The sequence below is a fragment of the Rhynchophorus ferrugineus genome, unplaced genomic scaffold (genome assembly GCF_030347505.1).
Source record: "Rhynchophorus ferrugineus isolate W39M unplaced genomic scaffold, kcgeb_rfMv2 rfM8, whole genome shotgun sequence".
Lineage (NCBI taxonomy): Eukaryota > Metazoa > Arthropoda > Insecta > Coleoptera > Curculionidae > Rhynchophorus > Rhynchophorus ferrugineus.
Genome location: NW_027472587.1, coordinates 20006747 through 20031199, shown reverse-complemented (window position 1 = coordinate 20031199; position 24453 = coordinate 20006747). Strand labels below are relative to the sequence as shown.

Here is a 24453-nt window from a genome sequence, read left to right as displayed (position 1 = left end):
GAGTTTTTGTGTTGTTTTGAGTAATGTTCTTATTGTAAATATAATAAGCCTCTAACTGAAACGAGAGTTTTTGCATCCACTAAAAAACGCATTGAAATTATTAAAGGTATGCGGTGGGTGATTGATAAAACGAAATTTTCAAAATATAGTCATAATATTTCCATAAATAGACAATTAAAAAAACCTACGCAGTACGAAATAAACGGATATATACACATAAACATCAACTTGGATTTCAATCTGTTGGGAGACTGAGTTTTTCGGTAAGTTGTTCTAAAGCAACGTTACTGGAATGTTGAGCTTTGCCTTGTAGATAGCTCCTGGTCGTCATCTACATGAAACACCCAATGAAAAAGCATTTATATTTAACATGACTGCTTACCATATATTTTAAATCAGCCTGATCGGTCTTCAAACAGAGATTCCACAGTTTCACAGCTAAAGTATTCAGTTCTTCATTGCTGAGATCTACAAAGAACGAAGTACTTCAATAAAGTATTATAATCTTTTTTATTGAAATGATTGTTATCAAAATTAATTTCATACTATATATATTCCAACTAACTGTAAATTAACTTTATCTTAGTTTTGAAAAACTTTACCTGATCTGATGGCAATCCTGATAAAAAGGTCCAGAGCTATTTGATACTGTTTTTGGCCAGGACCCAGGTTTCTGAGAATTGAACAGACATCTCCTATGACGATGGCGGTAATCCTAGTGATTTCCCTGGTAAACTTTGGGTCTGATCCCCATAAACTATCATTGGCTTCGACTAAAAATCATTTACTTCACTAACTATTAATATACCTCCTCCCAGCCCACCTTTCTCTATGTGATAAGGGTACATCTCCTGACCAGCCACTGATAGAAGATCTATTACATGAATATATATGACACCTAGTACATAGCTGTTGTCCTGCCACTTGAAATTTCTGAGGGCGTTCAAGAGAGACTTGAGCAAACTCCGGACACCCCTCTCCGGATTGTCAGGTACCACCAGTAAAAGGGACAGAAACTTTCTAACGAATGATAAAAGGAAGGATTCGGTTTCTGGGCCTGCGGGTAGCTCACGAATGATCTTGATAATGGCTCTGAAAGTTGCATTGGCTAGAATAGTGAAATAAATAGCATTTATGAATTGTTGGTCGAACTGTCGGTTATTCTACCTTGTCCCAAGCAAGTACTGTACAAAGCCACCTGACCAGACAACAGGTACAGCTCTAATCTGGTCTTTGGGGAACCTATCGACGGTATAGTGATGAAACAATAAGCGATACAAGCATGAAGAAAATCCGGGACTTTCCTCTTCTGTAATCTTTTCATCACTCGCCTCATATTGCCAGCTATATTAATGACGCTCTAGGGAAATCCGGATAACAAAGATAATAACTACGTCATTGTTATATTACCTGAATGGCCTGAACTAAAACAACATCCATATTCCGAAAACAGCTTCTGGCCTCGACCAAAAAGTTCAACTGACGCTCCAAGTCTAACCGATAATTGACCTTCCGCAATAACTTGCACAATATCTCACCGATTTGCCTGCGAAACACACACGAGGGTCACTATTTACATTTCGAAAATTGGCAACACTGTTGTCATGTGAGTCCATTTGACGGTTCCATCGTAAAGCTTGACATTTATGACGATACACGTACTCAGAACATTTTGTCGTACCGACGCTATTTATTTTTAGTTGAAAGTTCGGCAAAAAATGGAACTGAATCGTGAATATTTTTCGACGTGGATTATCACAACAAAAGTGCATCAATCAACTTAATTTGACTTTTGGCAATGAAGCTCGATCAAAAACCACCGTGTATAGCAGGTATAGTGAATTCAATCGTTGTCGTAGTTCGCTGTCCGACGGGTTTCGTGAAGGTCGTCCAAAATCGGCTGTTGTACCAGAAAACAACGATGCTGTGTGTGAAATTATTAAGCAAGATCATCATGTCACCTATTGTGAGATTGAGGCATCCCTAAGAATTAGTTCCACCAGCATATATTCGATTTTACATCGTTCATTCGAAAACAATCGTTCAAAAAAAGGCTCGTGTCGATTGGTGCAAGGAAATGCTTAAGAAATTCAATCGCGGTGCTTCGAAACACGTTTATAAAATCGTGACAGGTGACGAATCATGGATATATTCGTATGAGCCCGAAAGTAAGCAGCAGTTGACTGTATGGGTGTTCCAAGATGAACCAAATCCAACAAAAGCTGTCCGCGCACGAAGCACTTCAAAGGAAATGGCTTGTTTCTTCGAGAAAACTGGTCATATTGCAACAGTGCCTCTGGAGGTTTGTAGAACAGTAAATTCTGATTGGTACACAACCATTTGTTTGCCAGTCTTCGGTGAAATAAGGAAAACAAAAAAGAGACGCCGGATTGTTTTTCATCATGACAATGCGAGCTCTCAAACGAGACTATTTGACCACAAAACATCGAATTGATGGGTCATCCGCTGTACAGCCCTGATTTGGCGCCCAATTCTTTTTGTTCCTATTCGTGAAGAATAAACTGCGTGGTCAACGATTTTCATCGCCTGATGAAGCTATTGCAGCGTTCAAAAATCATGTTTTGAAGATACCTCAGTCGGAATGAAATAAATGCTCTGAAAATTGGTTTAAGCGTATGCAATATTGTTCGATCATCGTGGCGAGTACTTTGACAAACAGTAAAAATATATTCGCAGCTAAACTATTTGTTTTTTTCTTATTCCCGAAATATAAATAGTGACCCTCGTACCATAAGCACGACCCTAAAAAAAGAACCACTTTACCGTTTCTCATCATCTGGTGACAGTTGGTTGACGGAATTGTGCAAAATAGTACCGAGATATATCAGGACGTTGGCCACCATGGGATCGTTGGTTTCTTCGATCATCGAGTTAAATTTGACGAGGATCATCTTGCTGACTTCGACCTGTCGCGATTTTTCGCGAAACAGCTCCATCACGGGGAAGAACGTCTCCTAGATCGACGGCATTAAAATCACGACGTGATAACGCGTTAAGCAATCAATTACCATGGTCAAAAAACTTTCTATGTCGGAAATATCGGCGACGATTCGTTCTATTATATTTTGAAGTTGCGCCGAGCAGTCGTAGTCGGCTTCGCTTTTGTGCATGTGACTCAGCAGGTCTCCCAACAAACTGTCCACTTCTTTGGCCTTAAAAACGCACTTGGTTAGTTAATGAGTTTCACAAAAGCGATATTAAAAAATTGAACCGACTTCAAAAAATAAATAAGGAACTCACTAAAAAGTAAAATATAATCAAACTTAAATTTTTAAAACAAAATAAAACGTTTTAAAATATCATCTACATAATAATAGTTGTAATAATTAAATAAAAATAAACAAAAAACCTATTTAACCTATCTACCGCACGTATTTTATATTCCACTATATAACAGGTCAATTGAAAAGTCGCCGGCCTACCATAGTAAAACACATTCTTTTTGCAAACTTAGTTTTTTCTTTATTCAACATAATTCCCTTCAAGGATGATACACTGATTATAGCGACCCTCCAACTTTTAGATACCATTTTTGTAGTACGATTTGTCCTTTGCTTCAAAATAGGCCTCGGTTTCAGCGATCACCTCTTCATTCGCCGAAAAATTCTTCCCAGCGAGCATTCTTTTGAGGTCTGAGAACAGGAAATAGACGCTGGGGGCCAGATATGGAGAATACGGTGGATGAGGAAGCAATTCGAAGCCCAATTCATGGATTTTTCACACGGCACATTGTCTTGGTGAAGCAAAACTTTCTTTTTTTTTTCAAATGGTCCAACAACGCTATGTAATGGTCGCTGTTGATAGTCCTTCTTTTTTCAAGGTAGTCAATGAAAATCATTCCATGCGAATCCCAAAATACAGACGCCATAACCTTGCCAGTCGACTATTGCGTTTTCCCACGCTTTGGAGCGGTTTTATCGTGTGCAGTCCACTCGGATGACTGTTGATTGGACTTTGGAGTAAAATGATGGAGCCATGTTTCATTCATTGTCACATATCGACGCACAAACTCGGGTTTATTATGCTTGGTCATCTTCAAAGACTGCTCCGAATCATCAACTCGTCGTTGTTTTTGGTCGCGCGGCACCCACTTTGCACAGAGCTTTCTCATACCCAAATATTCGTGAATGATATGATGTACACGTTCAGTTGATATCTTTAGAGTTACTCGGAAACTCGGCATCAAGCCAAGTTTTTGCTTCAACTATATTCCCCTTCAAAAAGCAATATTTTATCAACACGCGAAATTCCTTTTTATCAATTTTTTTCACAATAACATAACATTTCAATGATAACAATTTATCATAAGTTGCTTCACTCAAAATGCTATAATTCGCAAACTAATGATCCGACAGCTGTCAAATGTTGTAGTTCTAGTAGCGCCATCTATCTGTCAGGCCGGGGACTCTTCAATCGACCTGTTATAGTGTATAAATCGTTTCTATCAACTTATCTAAAGTGATTCGTTATTTTGTGATACCCTGTATAATAAAATTCTGACTCACCGAAAAATATTTGGCGACAAACTGGATCCACACCTCGAAACATGACGCGTAATCCGCCGGCTCCGTCAGCAGGGACATGTTGAGGATGACGGAGTTGAGGACTTGCGGCCTCTGTTCGCGCGGAGGAGGGCACACGGTGACGCACAGGCCCAGCGTCCTCAGCAGCGAGGCCAGCGAGATGCCGTCGTCCGTACACTGGCCGATCATGCTGAGAAACTGCAGGCACCGTTCCGAGATGTAGGCCGGCTTGAACCCAGACATGATCGTGTTCAGTATCAGGGAACTGAAGCAGGGAAACCTTGAACCGAGCCGCCGATAGGTCCCCGACAGTAGATCTACTCACCTGTTGCTGTATTTCTTACATTTGGACAACAGATCGGTCAGGGCGGTGTCCAGCGAATACAAGGTGATGACCTCCATGATGTAGTCCAGGGCTGGCGTGTACAGGGTAACGTACATGGGCACGGTCATTTTCTGCTGGTGTAACTGATCCTTCACGCCCTGACTGAAGATCTGAAATCGTCGTTGATGCAAACAAGAGCACAACCTGACCGATCTCCGAGCTTACGTGTTGATAGGACTCGAGGAAACATTCGAAATTTCTTCTGAGGTAATTGGTATCGATGCACTTTGTCGCTACGTTCATGCCCGCTCTACATAAATAACATCGGGCGTAGACCGCCACCAATGGATTCCCAATGCCATGGATCATTTCGGTAATCTTGGTCAAGGCATCTGGACAGTCGCTGTAAACAAAAACAACCATACACTTTCAAAACACTATGTAGATCGTTCAATAAATTCTTTAGGAATACGACAGGTACATATAACAGCGCTTGTACAGGGGACAGTTGAAACAGCAGATTTTAAAAAGAGGAACGGCTGCCAAGAACATGCCCATTATTTTTTTAACCCGACAAGTTAGAAAAGAGATAAATTATCTTCCATTGTATTCATAGTTAATTTTGTGCAGTTTTGAAGGTTAATGTCAAGGAATCATTACAATATGCGCTTTACTGGCCGGATTTAGTATCCGGTAACATTCCATGGTCTTTTTATATGGCGATAATGACGGAATTAAAGTATGAAGGAACCAGGGTTCCGATTAACACAAACACCATATTTGCCAGATTTAGTCCCCAGTGACTTTTTTTGAAAGATTCCAGACCTGAGAAATTGGTTCGGCCAACCTTGATTCATGTTAAAACCACCATATTTGGCTCCCAATGACATAAAAACCTTCCAAACTTTCTCCTAAACTTAAAAAAAGGTTCGGCGAGACAGTCAAGCAAAGATCCTCCGAAATTTCAGACGTCTCAACAAGAAAGAGTATTTTGAAAAATGTAAGTAAAATGATCGAATTTATTGAACGACCCTCGTATCTAAGACAATATCCCTACGTGGAGGATAGAAAATAGTAGGACTTCAGCAGTGCCATCTCGATGTAAAGTCTCGGCACCAGCTCCCTGATCGAGGCTATCTTAAAAAACCAATTGAGACACGTTTCTCTCGCCGTCTTCGGAACCATATCGGGCGTAAAGTCTTCCGGCAACGCTGTGGGAACTTGCGATCCCGGCCTGTAACAAAACAAAAATGACTTGGTACAAAGACCCTCTCGTTACCTTCGCCGTCTCACTTGTAATACTCGGCTTTAGTTCTCAGTCTTTCGTATACCAGCTTCCCGAAACAATCTAGGATATCTGTGATTAAGACGAACTTGCTAGGATAAAATGTAAGGACATCGGTGTCCGTTAACATTTTCGCGCACTGTATGGCAATTTTCAAAGCTTTCACCCTTTGTTCGGTATTCCAAGCGGATATAAGCTCTCTGGAATTAATTTATCTCAATCCTCAGGAATTTAAAAATAAATTTATAAGTACTTGTTTAGTTGCTCTATCCTTGATATATATTCGGTTTGGGATAAGTCTAATTTTCTTTGGGAGCCCTCCTCAAAATTATCTAATTGTTCTAATCTGTGTTGCACTTTGTCCACTGCTGTGCTTTGTGCTTTTACCACCACTAAAAGCAACATTAGTACAGTGTAATATTAGTATTAGTATAGGTATAGTTACCTTTTTCACCCTCCAACAAAAAACTGGTAACCATGGTCAATTTCTCTGATGTAGTATACTTTTGTAATATTGCAGTTTTTCTGTGAGACCACAAATCAGTTTTGTTTACTTTATCTTCTTTTTTTAAGCTCGTTGTTGGTTGTGTATTATCTACAATATCCTAAGAAAAAGCATCAACATTTTTTTGTCCAAATCTCTAATTCAGTTCAAAACCATACCATTTCGGCTACCATTTTCGATAATGGATCCATTTCCTCATGCATTGCAAACTCAGTAAGGGGATCTAACTGTTTTAAAGCGGTCGCTAGAGGTTCTGAAATATTTGATGTTATCGAAACAGGAGTTGTTCTTCCAGTGCTTGGAGCTGATCCCAATATTCGTCGAGGAATTCGTTCAGTTACCTGCAAATTCTCGTACCGTTTTTTAATGCCACTACAAGCGACATTATTAACTCACCACTATGTTTTTAAGAGGGTGGTCTTTTACAGTTGTGGAAAATGCCTTAGCTTTTTCCGTGTCATAACGTAAAATACTCCTGCAAAAATTCAAATACAATAATCGTAATATTATACACATTTCAATGATATTACCAAGGAATCAAGTTCGACGACATTTTTCATAAAAATCAAATAATATTCTTTTGTAATACAAATAATGGCTCTTTAAAACATATATATCTAGTCAAACAAAAAACTTAACCTCATATTTTTTTGACAAATTCTCAGCACAGCATACCACCGAACGTACATCACAAAACATAGAAATAAAAAAAAAGTCTGTATATTTTTTGACGTACATTAATTTAATTAAAGCCAATGACAACGTTGAAGATTTGGTAAATAATTATCATATAAAGACTGACTAATAAAAAGTAAATTAACATTATCGTACTATTTAAATTCAGTTATAGAGTATGAAAATTCAAAATATAAACATTTGACATCTATTTAAATTTTCCCGCAAATTGTATTATAGTCTGATTGGTTTGGCATAGTCGACAGTAAAAAATCTCGTCATTCTGGCTATACAAGTTTCAGTAATCATATTCTCTGCATTGTTTACATAATTTTGACACCTGATGAATGAGATAGAGGAATAACCTCAAAAAATTGAATATGTATCAGTTGGATTGATAATATGATTCAATTAGCTTTATTATTAGTGTTCGCAGTTTCTCTATTTATTTTCGGGTTTTTTCCTGTGTCCAACAATATTGTTGATATCGACACTGAACTCCCGGAAAATCTAGATAATTATACTTTTAACGTCAATGAGTCGTATCATTCTCATGCTGATAAAACCGTTCTGATCGTAATCGACGCCCTTAGATGGGATTTTGTGACACCAAAATTAATGCCCTTAACATCAAGTCTGATAAATATCAGCGGTTGCGTCAGTAAGATACAAGTTGAAAGTCCTACAGTTACTTTGCCAAGAATCAAGGCTTTGACAACCGGAAATATCCCACAATATATCGATGTCGTTCGAAACCTGGCATCGTCGGAGGTCCTGGTCGATTCGTGGTTGCATTCTGCGCGCAAGGGGAATTTGAAAATAGTGTTTTATGGCGATAATACTTGGGAAAAATTGTTCCCTGATATCTTTACTAGGTCTGAAGGCACTACATCATTTTTTGTTTGGGATTTTACAGAGGTTGATAATAATGTGACAAGAAATGTTGATGTGGAACTGGCTAGAGATGACTGGGACATCATGATCCTTCATTATTTAGGTAATGTAATTATGCTGTTAATTGAAAAAATCAGTGTCATAGATTTTTTTAACAGGATTGGATCATATAGGGCATGTTCTTGGGCCATTCTCACCAAGAATAGCGCCAAAACTGCAGGAAATGGATGAAATTATTTATAGAGTTCATAAAACTTTGTCTGAGAAAGGTCAAATTGTTAGTTTTATTACTGGTGATCATGGAATGAGAGATAGTGGTGGTACAGTACTAGTTTCGATATCATAACAATTTTGATGTAGTGTTCATAATGTATTTTAGGACATGGAGGTACTACCCAACCTGAAATCATAGTACCCTTGATATCACTGGGTGTAAAATGTCAAAACTCTTCTTTCTTTCAAACTGATATACCAGCCAACATTGCTTCTCTTTTGGGACTAGAAATACCATCCACAAGCATAGGCAATCTTCAGAAATCCTTGCTTGACAGTTTATCTTTGAAACAGTATCTGTATGCTTGTTATTATAATATAAATTTATTATTGAAAAAAGTGAAGATGACTCCTGAATCTTGTTATGATGCCAGGCATTCTTACAAAGAGTTTGTGAGGACAGGTGTAGTGAGTGTTGGTGAGAAATCATCAAGGTTGTTTAGTGAGTGTTCCAGTAACCTAACCAAGAATTTATATGAGAATGCTAGTAAACAAAATATTGTTTCATTAATTTTAGCAATGAGCATTATGCTCAATTTATTACTGATATTTGTATATAAATTAGTGGTCATGACAGTCAGTGATTTTGTACTTGAGACAATATTGTGTTATTGTATGATTCTAGTACAAGTTTTTTTAGATATATATGTTCTTTCCTGTTTATTTATTATTATATTGTGTATCTTGGTGTGGCAGAAAATAGTGAAAATATTTGGTGATGCATCAAATACCTTGATCTCAAACAATGTAGCGCGTTTTTCGTTATTAATAGCCGTTTTGCATCCTCTTTCTTTTATTTCAACCAGCTTCATCGAAGAAGAACACTACTACTGGATATACTTCACCATAACTCTATTCATGGTTTTGGCAACATCCTTCGTCAAACACAACTGGGATAACTTCATTCATATTCTCCTTGTCTTAACGTCGATCCGTTTTTGCATGGATTTGAACTCGACCGTGGAAAATTCCGTACAAAACACCGATAACTGGTATAACTTTTTGAACATTCCTGACAACTATCGGTACTACCATTTGTTCTTTCTTAGTGGTCTGGTGTCGATCTATATTATCTCGCGATATTATTTTAAAGTTTCTGTTAAACACGGTGGCGTCTTAACACTTCTCTTGATTTACTTGTTGAAGGTCCTTCCAAACCACGGTCCCCTCTTGGGTAAACTGACATGGTTCATGATATTGCTTCAGAAAATCATTTGGAAGGATAGTACAGCTTGTTCTTGGGTCTTTGTAGCTGGTTTACTAATGAAACCCCATAACACTGTGCTTGTTTCAGTTGCAGTTCACGCGGGAATAACCATATTGAGTTTGGTTCAAAATATGGAGATATCAGTCAAGACTATTAGCATATACACAATTTCAAACTGTTTTTATTTTCTGCAAGGACATAGAAATACACTTGCTAGTGTGGATATTTCAGTGGGTTATATAGGATTAACTGATTATTATCCACTGCTAGTCACGGCTCAAGTCCTGATGCACACATACACATTTCAATTATTATTTCACTTTATTACCTTACGACATTTAACAACTAACAAGAAACGAATAACATTCTGGACCTGTTTGCTGGCTCTCAGAGTATCAGTGGTGTTTTTTACCTGCTTGGTGACCTTGATATTTCGGCACCACCTCTTTATTTGGTCAGTGTTTGCCCCTAAATTGTTTATAGAAAGCATCCACACGCTCTTCTTGTTTCTGGAGATATTTATTTGGTACTGTACCAATTATATGAAAAAACTACCATGCAAGGCTGAAAGTATTTAAACAATGACTGTGATTAATCATATATTGTTACCTAACTTAATGTAAATAAAAAACATTTTAATAAAAAAAGTTAGTCTTCTGGTTTGTCCGGTGGTGGCCCGCAAGGTTGTAGCATTTTCTCCATCAGGTTGAATCTGACGCGAGCTTTGGCCTCGTTCTCGGCTATAGCGAAATAGCTCAGCAAGTCCGGGTGGCCTAGGTAGCTGGAGTAACTGTCGCGGTGCTGGTTTACCAGCCACTCGAATTTTGTTGTGTCCGCGTGACCTGTGCCGATATATTTCGATTGGAGATGCTCCAACTGGCTGTGGATATTGTAACGATCCCCCATTATGCTAAAATCACTTCTTGTTAATTTTAATTTACGTGTATATAGCCACAGGCACCTACCGTTCAGAAAGTTATTAAACGACTGACAACAATGAAAATAGGGTTAGAGTACACGTGTTCTTCTTGGGAATGTTTGGACAATGGTTCAAATTTAATATTAAAATATTTTATTAATAAACTATTTAAAATTACAAATATATTTTTAAAAAAATCCCATAAGGAACAATATAGTATAAAATATACAAAATATCCGTGGTGTGGCTACGATTCTGTACACAAAAACTTTTTAATTTTTTTGCCATGTCGGTTGTTAATAGTCTTTTTTTGTGCCTAAAAATTACATGTTTCTTATGAGTATTGTAACGAGAACGGAAAACAGTGTGATTGTTGAACTGAAGGTAACTGATCCTGTGTTGGTTTTGTGGTCGATCTTCTCGTCGATTATTCTGTTTTTGATATCGTCGAGGGCCACCTGGATGCTCTTGTTTATCACTCGCATCAACGGGTAGTTCATGTCTTCTTCGCCGTCTGCACAGTCGCCCTGGAAATCGTCGGTGTCAATTGACCATACCTGAAAATCGATGGATGAGATATTTTAAACCGCTCGTAGCTACGTGTGTGGATAGTTGTGATTTGGTGTTGTGTCAGTACATACCATGATTCCGGCTAGATTTTTTTCCATGGCGAAGCGTACTTTCTTGCTGATGGCCGATTCGTCGTCGTAGGCGATGACTTGCTTTTCGCGCACGAGGAATGGGGTCTCGCTGGCCGAGTCCCAGTATTTTTTCCAAGGAGCCGTCTTGTTGCGGATTTCCAGGCAGATCTCGTTGTACCCCATGAACCCGTTCTCGCGCGTGAACGGTCCCTGGAATCCGACGTTGGTGGCGATCATGTCCAGTTTGGGTTTCCTGCGCAGTTGGGGTTCTTCGGGCAGCACGAACGTCCGACCGTACAGGGGGACGCCCATCACCAGTTTCTTGGCGGGCGCTCCCAGTTTCAGCATGTAGTTGATCGAGTATTCCTTGATAAACAGAAGGGGGGGGGGGGTTAGTAATGCTCGCGGGACTTTCTTTACGCATAAAATACCACGCTGAGGACGTCGGTGCTTGTCAGTGGGGCGTTAGCTCCGGTCTTCTGATCCCAGGCGCCGTGGTAATCGTAACACATCATGTGGATGAAGTCCAGGTAGACCGCCAGGCCTTCCACGTCGTACGCTACGTCGATAGTGTCTTTTCCGGCACCGAAAGCGGCCGTCAGCAGCAGGTTGTGTTTCCGGAACGCCGCTCTCAGTTCCTGTCATAAAAAAACAAGCGTCGATAAAAAACCCTTGTGTGGTATAGTCCGTCCACTAAGGCAACAAACTCACGTCATAGATGACATCGAATAACTGTCAATTGCAATTTGTAAAAACGTACAATTCATTTTAAATCTGTCGCGGATTTTTCCTTTCCTTTTTCCGATCTTACGCCGACTTAAAAATATATATAAACCCTAAAAATCATCTAAAATTCTATTTGAATTTGAAGAAATGTTGCCAAATGTCCATGAAATTCTCGGAAAGATTAGTGATAATAATTAAAGGCGATATAACAAGCTTTATTTCACGGGTCATAAGTGGTATTTGCTGCTGAAACTATTTCAAATGATTTATTTAACTTTGTCTTTTCGTTACTAATTTTTGAAGAGATTATATTTTACAGAGAAAATATAGTTCTTCCTATAAAACAGCCAATGCACGTCATCAAAATTCATAATGCTACGTTGCCGCGCCAAATGTAAGTTTTCGTTCATTTTGACTCTGACAACAAAATACTAATGTAAATAAAATAATGAAATAAAAATAACATTATAAAATATAATTTATTTTAACATTACAGTATATCTAATGCATATTTATTGGGGACATATTTATTAAGGACTTAAACTACAGTTAATTTAAACAGCTTCAATAGTTTATGGTTTAGAGTGGTTTTATATTTATTTGACATGTTTTTTTGACATTTGTCATGTGTGTTTGATATGAATTTGCTAATACGTTAGATGGTGTCGATGACGTGAATTGTCTGTTTTACTGACTGACCAATCGCATTACTTTAATGGGCGATTAATCCTCCATTTATATATTGAACGTAACATATATTAGCATGTAAAATAAGCAAGATATATCATATTTCTATTTACCTTGACCAAAAGAAGGAAGTTTTGTTTGTCTTCGGGTGCCCCACCACGTTTCGCTGGAAACTCCCAGTCAAGATCCAGCCCATCAAACTGATATTTCCTTAAAAAAACAACGTTATTAGTTACTGCAACGATCGAATAACGTAGCGCCTGAAATAATCGATTATTTTACTGTATGGGGGGTTGCATAAGAGTAAAGTAACTCATACGGAATTTAATTTTAACATTTATATAAAGATTTTTTTCTTATTTATTAATCAATTTTGGCTGGTTGTTGTCGAATAACTTATAATTTGTTTCCTGTGTCTTGGGTGTATGTAGTCTATTCAAAGTTTTTTTAGTAATGCGTTATGGATATTTGTGTCGTCGAAAAATTGCAATATTGCCGAATAATAAAAACTAAATAGTCTAGAGCAATTTAACATCGTTTTTCGTTTCTTTTACCCCTAAATATATATATTTTGAGAATTTTATCTTCATCTGAGATTTGAAAAAATTTGGTACTTTTTCCATATAGTCGTGAAAATTAGCATTTTTTTGTCATTTTCAAGTTTCTTGCTGCCATTTCCATTTAAATAATCGCAGGCTAGTCAAGATATCATGGATAATAAAGAATTTTCCGCTGAATCTAATGGTGGTATAACGATTTTCATATGACTATTAGTTTTTAAGTTATACAATGAAAATTGAATTAAAAGAAATAAGAGGATTTCAGTTTATGTGACGTATTCTAAAAACTAAATAGTCTAGAGCAATTTAACATGGTTTTTCGTTTCTTTTACCCCGAAATATATATATTTTGAGAATTTTATCGTTATCTGAGAATTGAAAAAATTTGGTACTTTTTCCATATATATAGTCGTGAAAATTAGCGATTTTTTGCCATTTTCAAGTTTCTTGCTGCCATTTCCATTTAAATAATCGCAGGCTAGTCAAAATATCATGGATAATAAAGAATTTTACGCTGAATCGAATGGTGGTATAACGATTTTCATATGACTATTAGTTTTTAAGTTATACAATGAAAATTGAATTTAAAAAAATAAGAGGATTTCAGTTTATGTGACGTATCCTAAAAACTAAATACTCTAGAGCAATTTAACATGGGTTTTCGTTTCTTTTACCCCGAAATATATATATTTTGAGAATTTTATCTTTATCTGAGAATTGAAAAAATTTGGTACTTTTTCCATATATATAGTCGTGAAAATTAGCGATTTTTTGCCATTTTCAAGTTTCTTGCTGCCATTTCCATTCAAATAATCGCAGGCTAATGAAAATATAATGGATAATAAAGAATTTTAGGCTGAATCGAATGGTAGTATAACGATTTTCAAATGACTATTAGTTTTTAAGTTATACAATGAAAATTGAATTAAAAGAAATAAGAGGATTTCAGTTTATGTGACGTATCCTAAAAACTAAATAGTCTAGAGCAATTTAACATGGTTTTTCGTTTCTTTTACCCCGAAATATATATATTTTGAGAATTTTATCTTCATCTGAGAATTGAAAAAATTTGTTACATTTTCCATATATATAGTCGTGAAAATTAGCGATTTTTTGCCATTTTCAAGTTTCTTGTTGCCATTTCCATTCAAATAATCGCAGGCTAATGAAAATATAATGGATAATAAAGAATTTTAGGCTGAATCGAATGGTGGTATAACGATTTTCATAGGACTATTAGTTTTTAAGTTATACAATGAAAATTGAATTAAAAAAAATAAGAGGATTTCAGTTTATGTGACGTATCCTAAAAACTAAATAGTCTAGAGCAATTTAACATGGTTTTTCGTTTCTTTTACCCCGAAATATATATATTTTGAGAATCTTATCTTTATCTGAGATTTGAAAAAATTTGGTACTTTTTCCATATATATAGTCGTGAAAATTAGCTTTTTTTTTGTCATTTTCAAGTTTCTTGCTGCCATTTCCATTTAAATAATCGCAGGCTAGTCAAAATATCATGGATAATAAAGAATTTTACGCTGAATCGAATGGTGGTATAACGATTTTCATAGGACTATTAGTTTTTAAGTTATACAATGAAAATTTAATTAAAAGAAATAAGAGGATTTCAGTTTATGTGACGTATCCTAAAAACTAAATAGTCTAGAGCAATTTAACATGGTTTTTCGTTTCTTTTACCCCGAAGTATATATATTTTGAGAATTTTATCTTTATCTGAGAATTGAAAAAATTTGGTACTTTTTCCATATGTATAGTCGTGAAAATTAGCGATTTTTTTGCCATTTTCAAGTTACTTGCTGCCATTTCCATTCAAATAATCGCAGGCTAATGAAAATATAATGGATAATGAAGAATTTTAGGCTGAATCGAATGGTGGTATAACGATTTTCAAATGACTATTAGTTTTTAAGTTATACAATGAAAATTTAATTAAAAGAAATAAGAGGATTTCAGTTTATGTGACGTATCCTAAAAACTAAATAGTCTAGAGCAATTTAACATGTTTTTTCGTTTCTTTTACCCCGAAATATATATATTTTGAGAATTTTATCTTCATCTGAGAATTGAAAAAATTTGTTACATTTTCCATATATATAGTCGTGAAAATTAGCGATTTTTTGCCATTTTCAAGTTTCTTGTTGCCATTTCCATTCAAATAATCGCAGGCTAATGAAAATATAATGGATAATAAAGAATTTTAGGCTGAATCGAATGGTAGTATAACGATTTTCAAATGACTATTAGTTTTTAAGTTATACAATGAAAATTGAATTAAAAAAAATAAGAGGATTTCAGTTTATGTGACGTATCCTAAAAACTAAATAGTCTAGAGCAATTTAACATGGTTTTTCGTTTCTTTTACCCCGAAATATATATATTTTGAGAATTTTATCTTTATCTGAGAATTGAAAAAATTTGTTACTTTTTCCATATATATAGTCGTGAAAATTAGTGATTTTTTGCCATTTTCAAGTTTCTTGCTGCCATTTCCCTTCAAATAATCGCAGGCTAATGAAAATATAATGGATAATAAAGAATTTTAGGCTGAATCGAATGGTGGTATAACGATTTTCAAATGACTATTAGTTTTTAAGTTATACAATGAAAATTTAATTAAAAAAAATAAGAGGATTTCAGTTTATGTGACGTATCCTAAAAACTAAATAGTCTAGAGCAATTTAACATGGTTTTTCGTTTCTTTTACCCCGAAATATATATATTTTGAGAATCTTATCTTTATCTGAGATTTGAAAAAATGTGGTACTTTTTCCATATATATAGTCGTGAAAATTAGCGATTTTTTGCCATTTTCAAGTTACTTGCTGCCATTTCCATTCAAATAATCGCAGGCTAATGAAAATATAATGGATAATAAAGAATTTTAAGCTGAATCGAATGGTAGTATAACGATTTTCATAGGACTATTAGTTTTTAAGTTATACAATGAAAAGTATTGGCAAAAAGTATTGTGTAAAAAAATTGGTATCCAATATATATAGTCATGAAAATTGGCGATTTTGTTCATTTAAATAATCGTAGATTAATGAAAAGTAGGGAAATTATGAAGAAATATACGATGAATCTAAGGAGGCATAGTAATTCTTGTACAGCCGTTAGTTGTTAAATTTCGTAACGAAAAGTGTATTTTCGCGGACTAATAACATGCTATTAACAATTAGGAACATTCTGAGTGGTGCACGACTTCCGTAAAGTTTTTATCTTGACAATATGAAATGTAACAATCTGACCAGAGCCTTACTTGATAAAGTCCACGGCGCTGGCGACGAATCTACTCCTACGTGCCGGTTCTGCGGCCATCTTCGAATAGTTGGTGGAACCCTCGTTCCAACCGCCTATGGCCAGCGATACCTTAAGATGCGGGTACCGCAGACGGAGATTGGTGATCCTCTCGTAACCCCCCTTGCCGTAGTTCTCTTTCAGGTCCTGCCAGGGATCTGGAAGGATAAAAATTGTGGATTGTATTGTGCGACTCGGTAACGGGGGCCCGCGGACGACGTAAACTCACCCAGCGATCTGATGGCGTCTTCCTGGGTGTTGAGGCTGGCGAACGAGTAGATGATGTGGGTGCACAGGGACGGTTCCAGATTCTCTATGGCGAAGGACCCTCTTCCCGGACGGTAAACTGCCCAGGTGCCTACGTAACAGACCACGATTCTTCCGTGACTGGGACCTAGTGACGGTTAAAGGTCGATGATCATAGAGCGTTAATATAGAGGTTTAATTTAAAAGGGCGAAGCCGAGGAAATATTTTGCGTGGTCCCAGCAACGCAATGAGACCACTCTGTTGACTGCAGTGACGGATGATATCGTTTCAGTCCAGGAGTTCTCTCGGCATGTCGACCAGCTCGCGAACAAGCGTTTTCAGAAGAACTTGAGCTGAGTTGTTGTTTGTGGAATTATTAAGACATGAACTGCTTGATTTCTGGAGTGTCAGTTTCCCTATGAGTTTGATTATTTCTGACAAACCGTGGAGCGTTTAAGATTCTTCTGAGGAGCTTATTTTGGAAGACTTGAAGCCGTGTCACCTGGTTGGGTGTAACAAACTCGAAGTAGACATTAGATCCGTAGAGGAGTACGGACCGACTTAACATCTTGTAAAATAAGCATTTGATGGAGATGGGAAGTCTGCTAGAACAGAGAGAAACAAGAGAACCTTGCGGTACGCCAGCATCGATCGATTTGTTTTCGACTGGAAAGTGTTTTCTTGGTCTTAACCTGGAGAGATTTGTCCGATATGTAGGACTTGATGAGAGCGGTTAGGTCTTCTGGGAGGTCCAACCGCACGCATTTTGTGATCAAACCGTCGTGCCAGACCTTGTCGAAGGCTTTCGTTAGGTCCAAAAGGACTGCTCCAAGCTTTTTACGTTGGTCAAGAGCGTGAGGGATGTGTGCGACCAGACTGGCAACCTGATGGACGGATGAGTGGTGAGCGCGAAAGCCGAATTGTTCATCAGGAATGATGTTGTTTCCCTTGGTGAAAGAGTTGTGGGCGTAGGGTATTGCCCTCTCGGCAAGCTTCGAAATGGCACTGAGAAGGCTGGTAGGCCTGTAGTCAGATGGAGATGATTTTGCTCCTTTTCTTTTTTGCTTTGTCTGGGGCGTCAAGGGTGAGTCGAGCTAATCACTACTGACCGTTTTTGATGCGAATTTCACGTTTAAGAGAAGCGGGAAGGTTGTTTCTCCACGGTTGGGGTTGTGATGAAATTTTGACTGTGGCAGATTCTGTGAGCAGACTGAATATCACGAATAAGCTTGAGTACGGCTTCCTCGAGCTGTTCTGGAATATTAATTATTTTACTTGTTTACGACGCCATATTTGTGTGTCTGATATATGAGATATTTTTATAAAATCATGCCTAAAAATCCAGCTTGAGTCTCAATAGAAATATTGTGAAATCAAGATAATTCTAATCTTATTATGGTCTTCAAATGTGCATATAATTTACGAGAACTGGCAACACCGTAAGCGCGATTTTATTTTAATTTGCGGTAGATGTGTACCTGGACATTTTAACGATCATATGTTCAGTGTCATTCGACGCACACAAGTCTTTGTCATTTTTTTAGTGTCAAGAAACTCTAGAAATCCGATTAGTCACGGGATACTGAAATATATATTCATAATATCATTATATCCAAAACCAGAATATATTATTCAGACAACTGTGACATTATATTGCAACGCTTTCTAAGAATTTAGGAAAAAGTCCATTTCGAATTACCGTCTATTGAACTAATTGGGTTTACGTAATTACTATTGTAGAATATCCACAATTTTAATAGGTTTTTAATTTGTTATATTGAGATAATGGTATCGGTATTTAAGTGGTTATTCTAGTTTTGAAATTCGATTTTATTGTTATATTTCCGAAGCCCTTAACCCTTTAACCCCCTCAAGTTCCACCGAACCAATTTATTTGAAATTTGGTGTGAGCCACATTCTTTTATCGTATCGAAATGGTAAAAAACTGGATTAAATGGTTTTACTATCTTTATGGCCCTTAATAACATTATAACAGTTTCCAACCTCAGGAAAAATCGCGGATTTTGTCCAATTTCACTTTCCAATCCACTTTTTCTTATAGCTCTGGTTTAGACATATATATAATAATGAAACTATCACTACCTATGTATAATTAGGCTCTGAAAAAGTTTGTAGTATTATGTTTTTCTATTAAATTAAAATCTTTTTCTCTAAATATTATTTAACGGTTTAGATCACTTCTCAAAAATTATTCAATTCAATTTTAATTTTATATCAATATTTTTTTACATTTTTTCAATTTATGTACCCAGAAAAATATAGGTTATATAGGATATATTGCTAAAATGTCAATATATATGTAATATTTTGTGGGTAATAATATTCCTGTCATTATCTTGGTAAACAGTGAGGTGTTTTAAGATACACGACTAATATATGGCTTTCACAGACGATTTTTCGATTTTCCATTGTATCTTCCCATCTTTCGGATATTCCCCATTGCTCATAATCGTTCGTTAGTCGTCTCTTGGGCCACATTTAACTCTTCTGTCAATTGTTTTTGAGTTTCTGTTAGGTCTTCATCCACTAATCCTTGCAGTTTCGCATCTTAACACTTTCGGTCTGCCAGAACATTTCTTGTCTCGCACGAATTATCTACCTTTGGTCACCGTAAGTTATTACCAGCAAACGATAACTTTTACTCTCGCCAATTTACTTTTTTTCCAGCCATGGAGCTACTGCTAGCGGTCTAACTAACTTTTTTCTCGAGATTAAATAAAAAAAAGTAATGCTCACAAAATATAACATGTATAGCTTTGCATATTTGCGAGCATGATATCAGTAGAATAACACGACATATGTGTCAAATTGCTGTTGAATACTCAACCCTAGCGACATCTGAAAAACCGGTAACTATTTTCCAGTACGCCTGGTATGTTTACTATGCCATCATACCAATCGCTAATCGACGGCCACCACAATTTCTCGCTATTTGGGAAATTCGTCGCAAGTTGGCAACGCCGAACGGCAACGGGACTGTCGGTTTTTATTTTGCGCGACCGTCATAACGAAACATTTGATCGAATCTTGTTTTTTTTTCGAGTTATAGAAAGTCGGACACCGACAAGGTCAACGTCGACGTAAGCTGGCCGATGGAAAACAAAGAAAACTTACCGGTTGTCTCGCCGAGGATGCCATATCGAGCCACCAACAACGTCCAGAAACACGACACGATTCCCCACCGACGATGAATCATTGCGGACACTTTTTCGGAACTCTTGCACGGGAACGACTATTCCTCTCTAGGTCGAAGCTCGACCGTTCTAACTGGTAAAATCTTCGTCGTCGGTTCTTTCGCGCCGGATACCACCGTTCGACTGTGACGGTCGTTGCCGGCGCCTCCGAAGAACCGCCACCGAGTTCTTGTAACTTTCACTTTATGTCGGGCAGTGTATGTTCGGTTGCCTGAACGCGACGCGTAAAGCACCAGCCACCCTTACAAGAGTCTAATTCCGGAGATTCATGGCATGCGCAGAGGGATTTGAATTCGCGACGTTGTCGGTTGTTGAATATTATACGAATATGTGAGGAATTATCTTGAACAATTTTGAAAAGAAAAAAGAGAAAAAACAATATGTAATTATTTATTAATATATAAACACTCCAATAATAAAGCAAAGTTGTTGTAAATTGTTCGTTTCTCAAAGAGTATAGTATATATTCTATAATTCTAAAAGTTCAAATTTAAGCTATTTAACATTTCATCGCATTTGCACTAACAGATATTGCCAATCGAAATACATCTAAACCTCTAATATAATCGATCTTCGTCTCTTTTTATCCACTTACGAAATAATCATTATCAACTTAGTAAATTACAGTCGAAGTTAAGAATAAAACTAGCTGTACTTATAATGATTATATTTTTACATACGAATAATTTATAGTACTTTAAATGAAATTAGCATGAACATCTCTTAGATCATAAATAAAAGAATAATCCTGTATCTGTTGTTAGTAGATGAAGATTATAACTCCATATTTGAATATTTGCCGAACTTCTGTTCGACGTACAACAGGCAGGCTTTGTAAAGGAACTCCACTTCTTCCTAAAAATTAAATAAAAAATAATTAGCACTGTGCTGTAAGATAAATAACGATAATTTCATACCAAAGTATCTACAAATTGTTTTCGGCTAGTTCGAATGCTTCTGATAGCTTGACACACGTCACATTCGTGTTCCTGGTTGATCTGTTCAATCAGGAAGGACATGGCTATAAAGAGACCGCTAGCAGTAGCTCCATCGCTGAAAAAAAAACAAGTAAATTGGCGATTATTTGAACTAATCATCCCGAGTCGTACATTGACGTGTTTCATGGAATGATGATGTGACACGACATAGAAGTTACAGTAAGGTTTCACTGGCGGAATGTAGAAAACTGTAGAAATTTCTATTAATATAAAATAGAACGGAATTGAAAATGTTCTTTGAGGCTTTGAAGTTAAAAAATCTAAAAATGATTTCCCCCTAGGAGGTGGAATGATAAGTTCTTGAGAAGGTAAGTGTTTTTACTTAACGAACGTAAATTATAGGAAAAAAGAAACCAATCAACATTCTCACATTTTCATCACATTACATCTTATGGCTCATCAGTTGTTTCTTTTTGTTGTTTTGCTTCATTTGTGTTTCAGTCATTTTCTTCTTGGTTTTTCTACAGTAGTTACTATAGGTATTCTCTCACCTGTTGAAAGTGCTGTTTGTTGTATTTTATTTTTATATCTTTGGTATAAATTCTTTTGTTTTGAATTAATAATTTTCTTTTAAATCTTTGGAATTAATATTTCCTGCTGTTTTTTTCTTTTTTGCTACGTTAAGTTTTTATTTTTTCTGGTTGTACTTTTTTATTACGTCTGTGGATTTCCCTGTCTTCTTTTCTTCCCTCTGGTCATCCCTAGTTGCTCTGATATTGTCTTCCGTTCTTTTATTATAAATCTTTTTGCAGTTAAATTCGCAGATAAGTAATCCGACATCCTATTTTGGCAACTGCCGCTTGACAAACACTTTTGTTATACCATATCGAGTTCCCTTAATGGAAAAACGACCAAAGAAATAACTCACTAGCAACTTATCAAAACCGGAGTCGATCTCCTGCTGATCTTGATCACGTCCTCGGCAAGCGAGAAGAAATCCTCGAAATCTGGCAGAATGACGGACGTGTTCCATCCCTTAAACTTGATTATCTCCACCGTCGTGTCTCTCACCTGTACAAGAAACGAAAATCTGGATGAAAGAGATATTTGCCACGCAGTCTTCCGCTTACCTCTTCCAAGTACGCTGTCTCGGCTTTAACTTCAAACGTCATCACGGTGTAGAACTTCAAACTTGATGTTTTGACGTGTTGAACGCTGATGAACTCAGTCGGTTTCATTTTGGTTTTGTTTATTGGCCAGAAAAGTTTACAGGTCTGTGGAAGGAACATTTACCAAATCATATTTGTATATATCTGAGTGAAATAATGTACTGAAATAGTTATATTTAGTGGAAACTGTATTACCTCATCTTTCGAACTGGTCTCGTTGAGACATACCACAACGTATATGTTCTGTTCGACTATCAAACGCCAGAAGTCACCTATACAGTGCGGCAGTGGGTATGACGTGACTACATAGCGTCCTTGCTCTTCATAGCCATCTACGTGGATGGCGTTGATGTATGTCGATGATTCCGTGGCGGATCCTGGCGGGAATGGGCGCAGGTACACTTGAGAATGCCACTCTAGAAACATACAATTATGATGTTTAATGTATTTTTAGCGGTTATACGAGGGTCACTAATTATATTTCGGGAATTGGCAACACTGTTGTCATGTGAGTCCATCTGACGGTTCCATGGTAAAATGTGGCATTTTTGACGATATAAGGAAACATCGATACTGTGAAATGATTAAGCAAGATCGTTATGTCACCTATTGTGAGATTGAGGCATCCCTAAGCATTAGTTCCACCAATATATCTCACACAATTTGCCGATTGGAGCAAAGAAATGTATAGAAATTCAATCGCGGTGCTTCGATAGACGTTTATAAAATCGTGACAGGTGACGAATCATGGATATACTCGTATAAGCTCGAAAATAAGCAGCAGTCGACTGTATGGGTGTTTCAGGATGAACCAAATCCAACAAAAGTTGTTCGCGCACGAATCACTTCAAAAAAATGGTCATATTGCAACAGTACCACTAGAGGATCGTAGAACAGTAATTTTTTATTAGTACACAACCATTTGTTTGCCAGAAATCTTCTGTGAAATAAGGAAAACAAACAAGATACGCCGGATTGTTCTTCATCATGACAATGCGAGCTCTCATACAAGAGTGCTCAAATACACTCAAAAAATCGAATTGATGGGTCTAATGACTTCTTTTTATTCCCATCCGTGAAGAATAAACTACGTGGTCAACGGTTTTCATCGCCCAAAGAAGCTAGCGTTCAAAAATCATATTTTGAAGATACCTCATTCGGAATGGAATAAATGCTTTGAAGATTGGTTTAAGCGTATGCAAATGTCTATCGATCATCATTGCGAATACTTTAAAAAACAATTAAAGTATATTCGCAGCTTAACTATTTGTTTCTTTTTCCTATTACCGAAATATAAATAGTGACCCTCGTATAATCCTTGGTAGGGTTAATTCTTGTTTTACAAATGAATGAAGATCTTAGACACGCTGAAAACAAAACATGTCCTCCTATTGGTACCAATTCCTCGTCAATAGATAAATATTTCATACATTTTTGGATACTTACCGGGCTGTATATTGGGGAATCTATCTTTTTCGGGAAACAGAATTTGGTCGCTGTTCTGTTTCGAGAATATGCTCTTCACGGAGTCATCCTGCCACTCGCACTCTCTGACGTACTGCATCTGCGATTCGGCGACGTCTTCCTCCAGGATCCGTTCGACTTCGCGACAGAAGGATTTGATGATTGGGATGCTTGTTCTCGTTCCTTAAACAGAATTCTTTGAAATTAAAATTCAACGAGAAGAACAATGAATGAATCACTACAAGTTTGAGACATTTTGAAATTACAATCAGCAATACTTACGAATTGTTAATTGATGATGTGACAGTAGGCATTGCAAAATAAAACAAAATTTATTGTTTAAAAAGAACCGCTGCTGATATACTGTCACTGTTTTATTTTCTTACCTTCAAGACAATTGAGAATTACCAGATGAGCCAGCTTATACTGTTCCACGTTGTCCACCATATTAGGATAGTTATTTCGGAGATGTTCCAACATAGAAAGCACGTCGATAGATCCTGTAGCGGCGGCCATATGCAGACATATATCGCACAATATTATGGTACCGGTACGGCCGATTCCAGCACTAAAGTCCATTGCACCGATCAGTCTTCTTCCACCACATACCTAACGAGAAACTCACCTGCAGTGAACAACAATGGGGATCTTAGTGTCAGAATCTTCCGAAAGAAGGGTACTAGGGTCTGCGGATACGGCGGTACTCCGTGATCAGACCAAGCCTTAAAATGCAACTGTCCTATCTGTAATGGTACGAAAAAATATTGGCAAGAAATCAATTCACGGTCTTCAGATAGTCTAACACAACGTCATCATCTCCATACAGGCATATTCTATACGCTTTTTGATAATTTAATT

The 24453-nt window shown here is 36.9% G+C and overlaps 6 protein-coding genes across 7 annotated transcripts in view; 1 reads left to right on the top strand and 5 right to left on the bottom strand.

The window, feature by feature from the left end:
• Positions 1 to 135: 135 nt before the first annotated feature.
• LOC143201634 (VPS35 endosomal protein-sorting factor-like) lies at positions 136 to 7337 on the bottom strand. The gene is made up of 18 exons (XM_076412813.1): positions 7190 to 7337; positions 7056 to 7134; positions 6818 to 7000; positions 6600 to 6759; positions 6408 to 6546; positions 6163 to 6354; positions 5927 to 6103; positions 5095 to 5272; positions 4870 to 5039; positions 4527 to 4809; positions 3030 to 3173; positions 2785 to 2975; positions 1411 to 1546; positions 1168 to 1360; positions 824 to 1108; positions 603 to 773; positions 383 to 468; positions 136 to 331 (listed from the first exon to the last, which is right to left on the bottom strand). Exons 1-18 carry the CDS (start codon positions 7210 to 7212, stop codon positions 236 to 238), a joined length of 2886 nt encoding a protein of 961 aa, XP_076268928.1. The 5' UTR covers positions 7213 to 7337; the 3' UTR covers positions 136 to 235.
• A 292-nt stretch (positions 7338 to 7629) lies between these two features.
• Positions 7630 to 10355, top strand: PIG-G (Phosphatidylinositol glycan anchor biosynthesis class G). Its single transcript, XM_076412815.1, has 3 exons — positions 7630 to 8331; positions 8387 to 8548; positions 8608 to 10355. Exons 1-3 carry the CDS (start codon positions 7737 to 7739, stop codon positions 10284 to 10286), a joined length of 2436 nt encoding a protein of 811 aa, XP_076268930.1. The 5' UTR covers positions 7630 to 7736; the 3' UTR covers positions 10287 to 10355.
• Positions 10295 to 10614, bottom strand: Sf3b5 (Splicing factor 3b subunit 5). The gene has a single exon (XM_076412825.1). The coding sequence runs from the start codon at positions 10612 to 10614 to the stop codon at positions 10357 to 10359; it is 258 nt and encodes an 85-aa protein (XP_076268940.1). The 3' UTR covers positions 10295 to 10356.
• LOC143201638 (putative chitinase 2) lies at positions 10295 to 20185 on the bottom strand. The gene is made up of 8 exons (XM_076412817.1): positions 19945 to 20185; positions 16792 to 16956; positions 16525 to 16720; positions 12795 to 12891; positions 11700 to 11906; positions 11269 to 11634; positions 10674 to 11184; positions 10295 to 10618 (listed from the first exon to the last, which is right to left on the bottom strand). Exons 1-7 carry the CDS (start codon positions 20024 to 20026, stop codon positions 10951 to 10953), a joined length of 1347 nt encoding a protein of 448 aa, XP_076268932.1. The 5' UTR covers positions 20027 to 20185; the 3' UTR covers positions 10295 to 10618; positions 10674 to 10950.
• Positions 20063 to 24111, bottom strand: LOC143201534 (receptor-type tyrosine-protein phosphatase S-like). Its single transcript, XM_076412661.1, has 8 exons — positions 23982 to 24111; positions 23578 to 23778; positions 22327 to 22547; positions 22093 to 22236; positions 21891 to 22033; positions 20942 to 21077; positions 20825 to 20879; positions 20063 to 20235 (listed from the first exon to the last, which is right to left on the bottom strand). Exons 1-8 carry the CDS (start codon positions 24109 to 24111, stop codon positions 20063 to 20065), a joined length of 1203 nt encoding a protein of 400 aa, XP_076268776.1.
• The window catches only part of LOC143201632 (receptor-type tyrosine-protein phosphatase F), a 27724-nt gene continuing 23947 nt past the window's right edge, over positions 20677 to 24453 (bottom strand). For both annotated transcript variants that reach the window (XM_076412803.1, XM_076412804.1), the window contains exons 31-38: positions 24221 to 24338; positions 23982 to 24163; positions 23578 to 23778; positions 22327 to 22547; positions 22093 to 22236; positions 21891 to 22033; positions 20942 to 21077; positions 20677 to 20879 (exon numbers count right to left, since the gene is read on the bottom strand). In XM_076412803.1, coding sequence (XP_076268918.1) covers positions 24135 to 24163; positions 24221 to 24338 — 147 coding nt within the window. In that variant the 3' untranslated portion in view covers positions 20677 to 20879; positions 20942 to 21077; positions 21891 to 22033; ... (2 more) ...; positions 23578 to 23778; positions 23982 to 24134. The remainder of the gene's footprint in view (positions 20880 to 20941; positions 21078 to 21890; positions 22034 to 22092; positions 22237 to 22326; positions 22548 to 23577; positions 23779 to 23981; positions 24164 to 24220; positions 24339 to 24453) is intronic.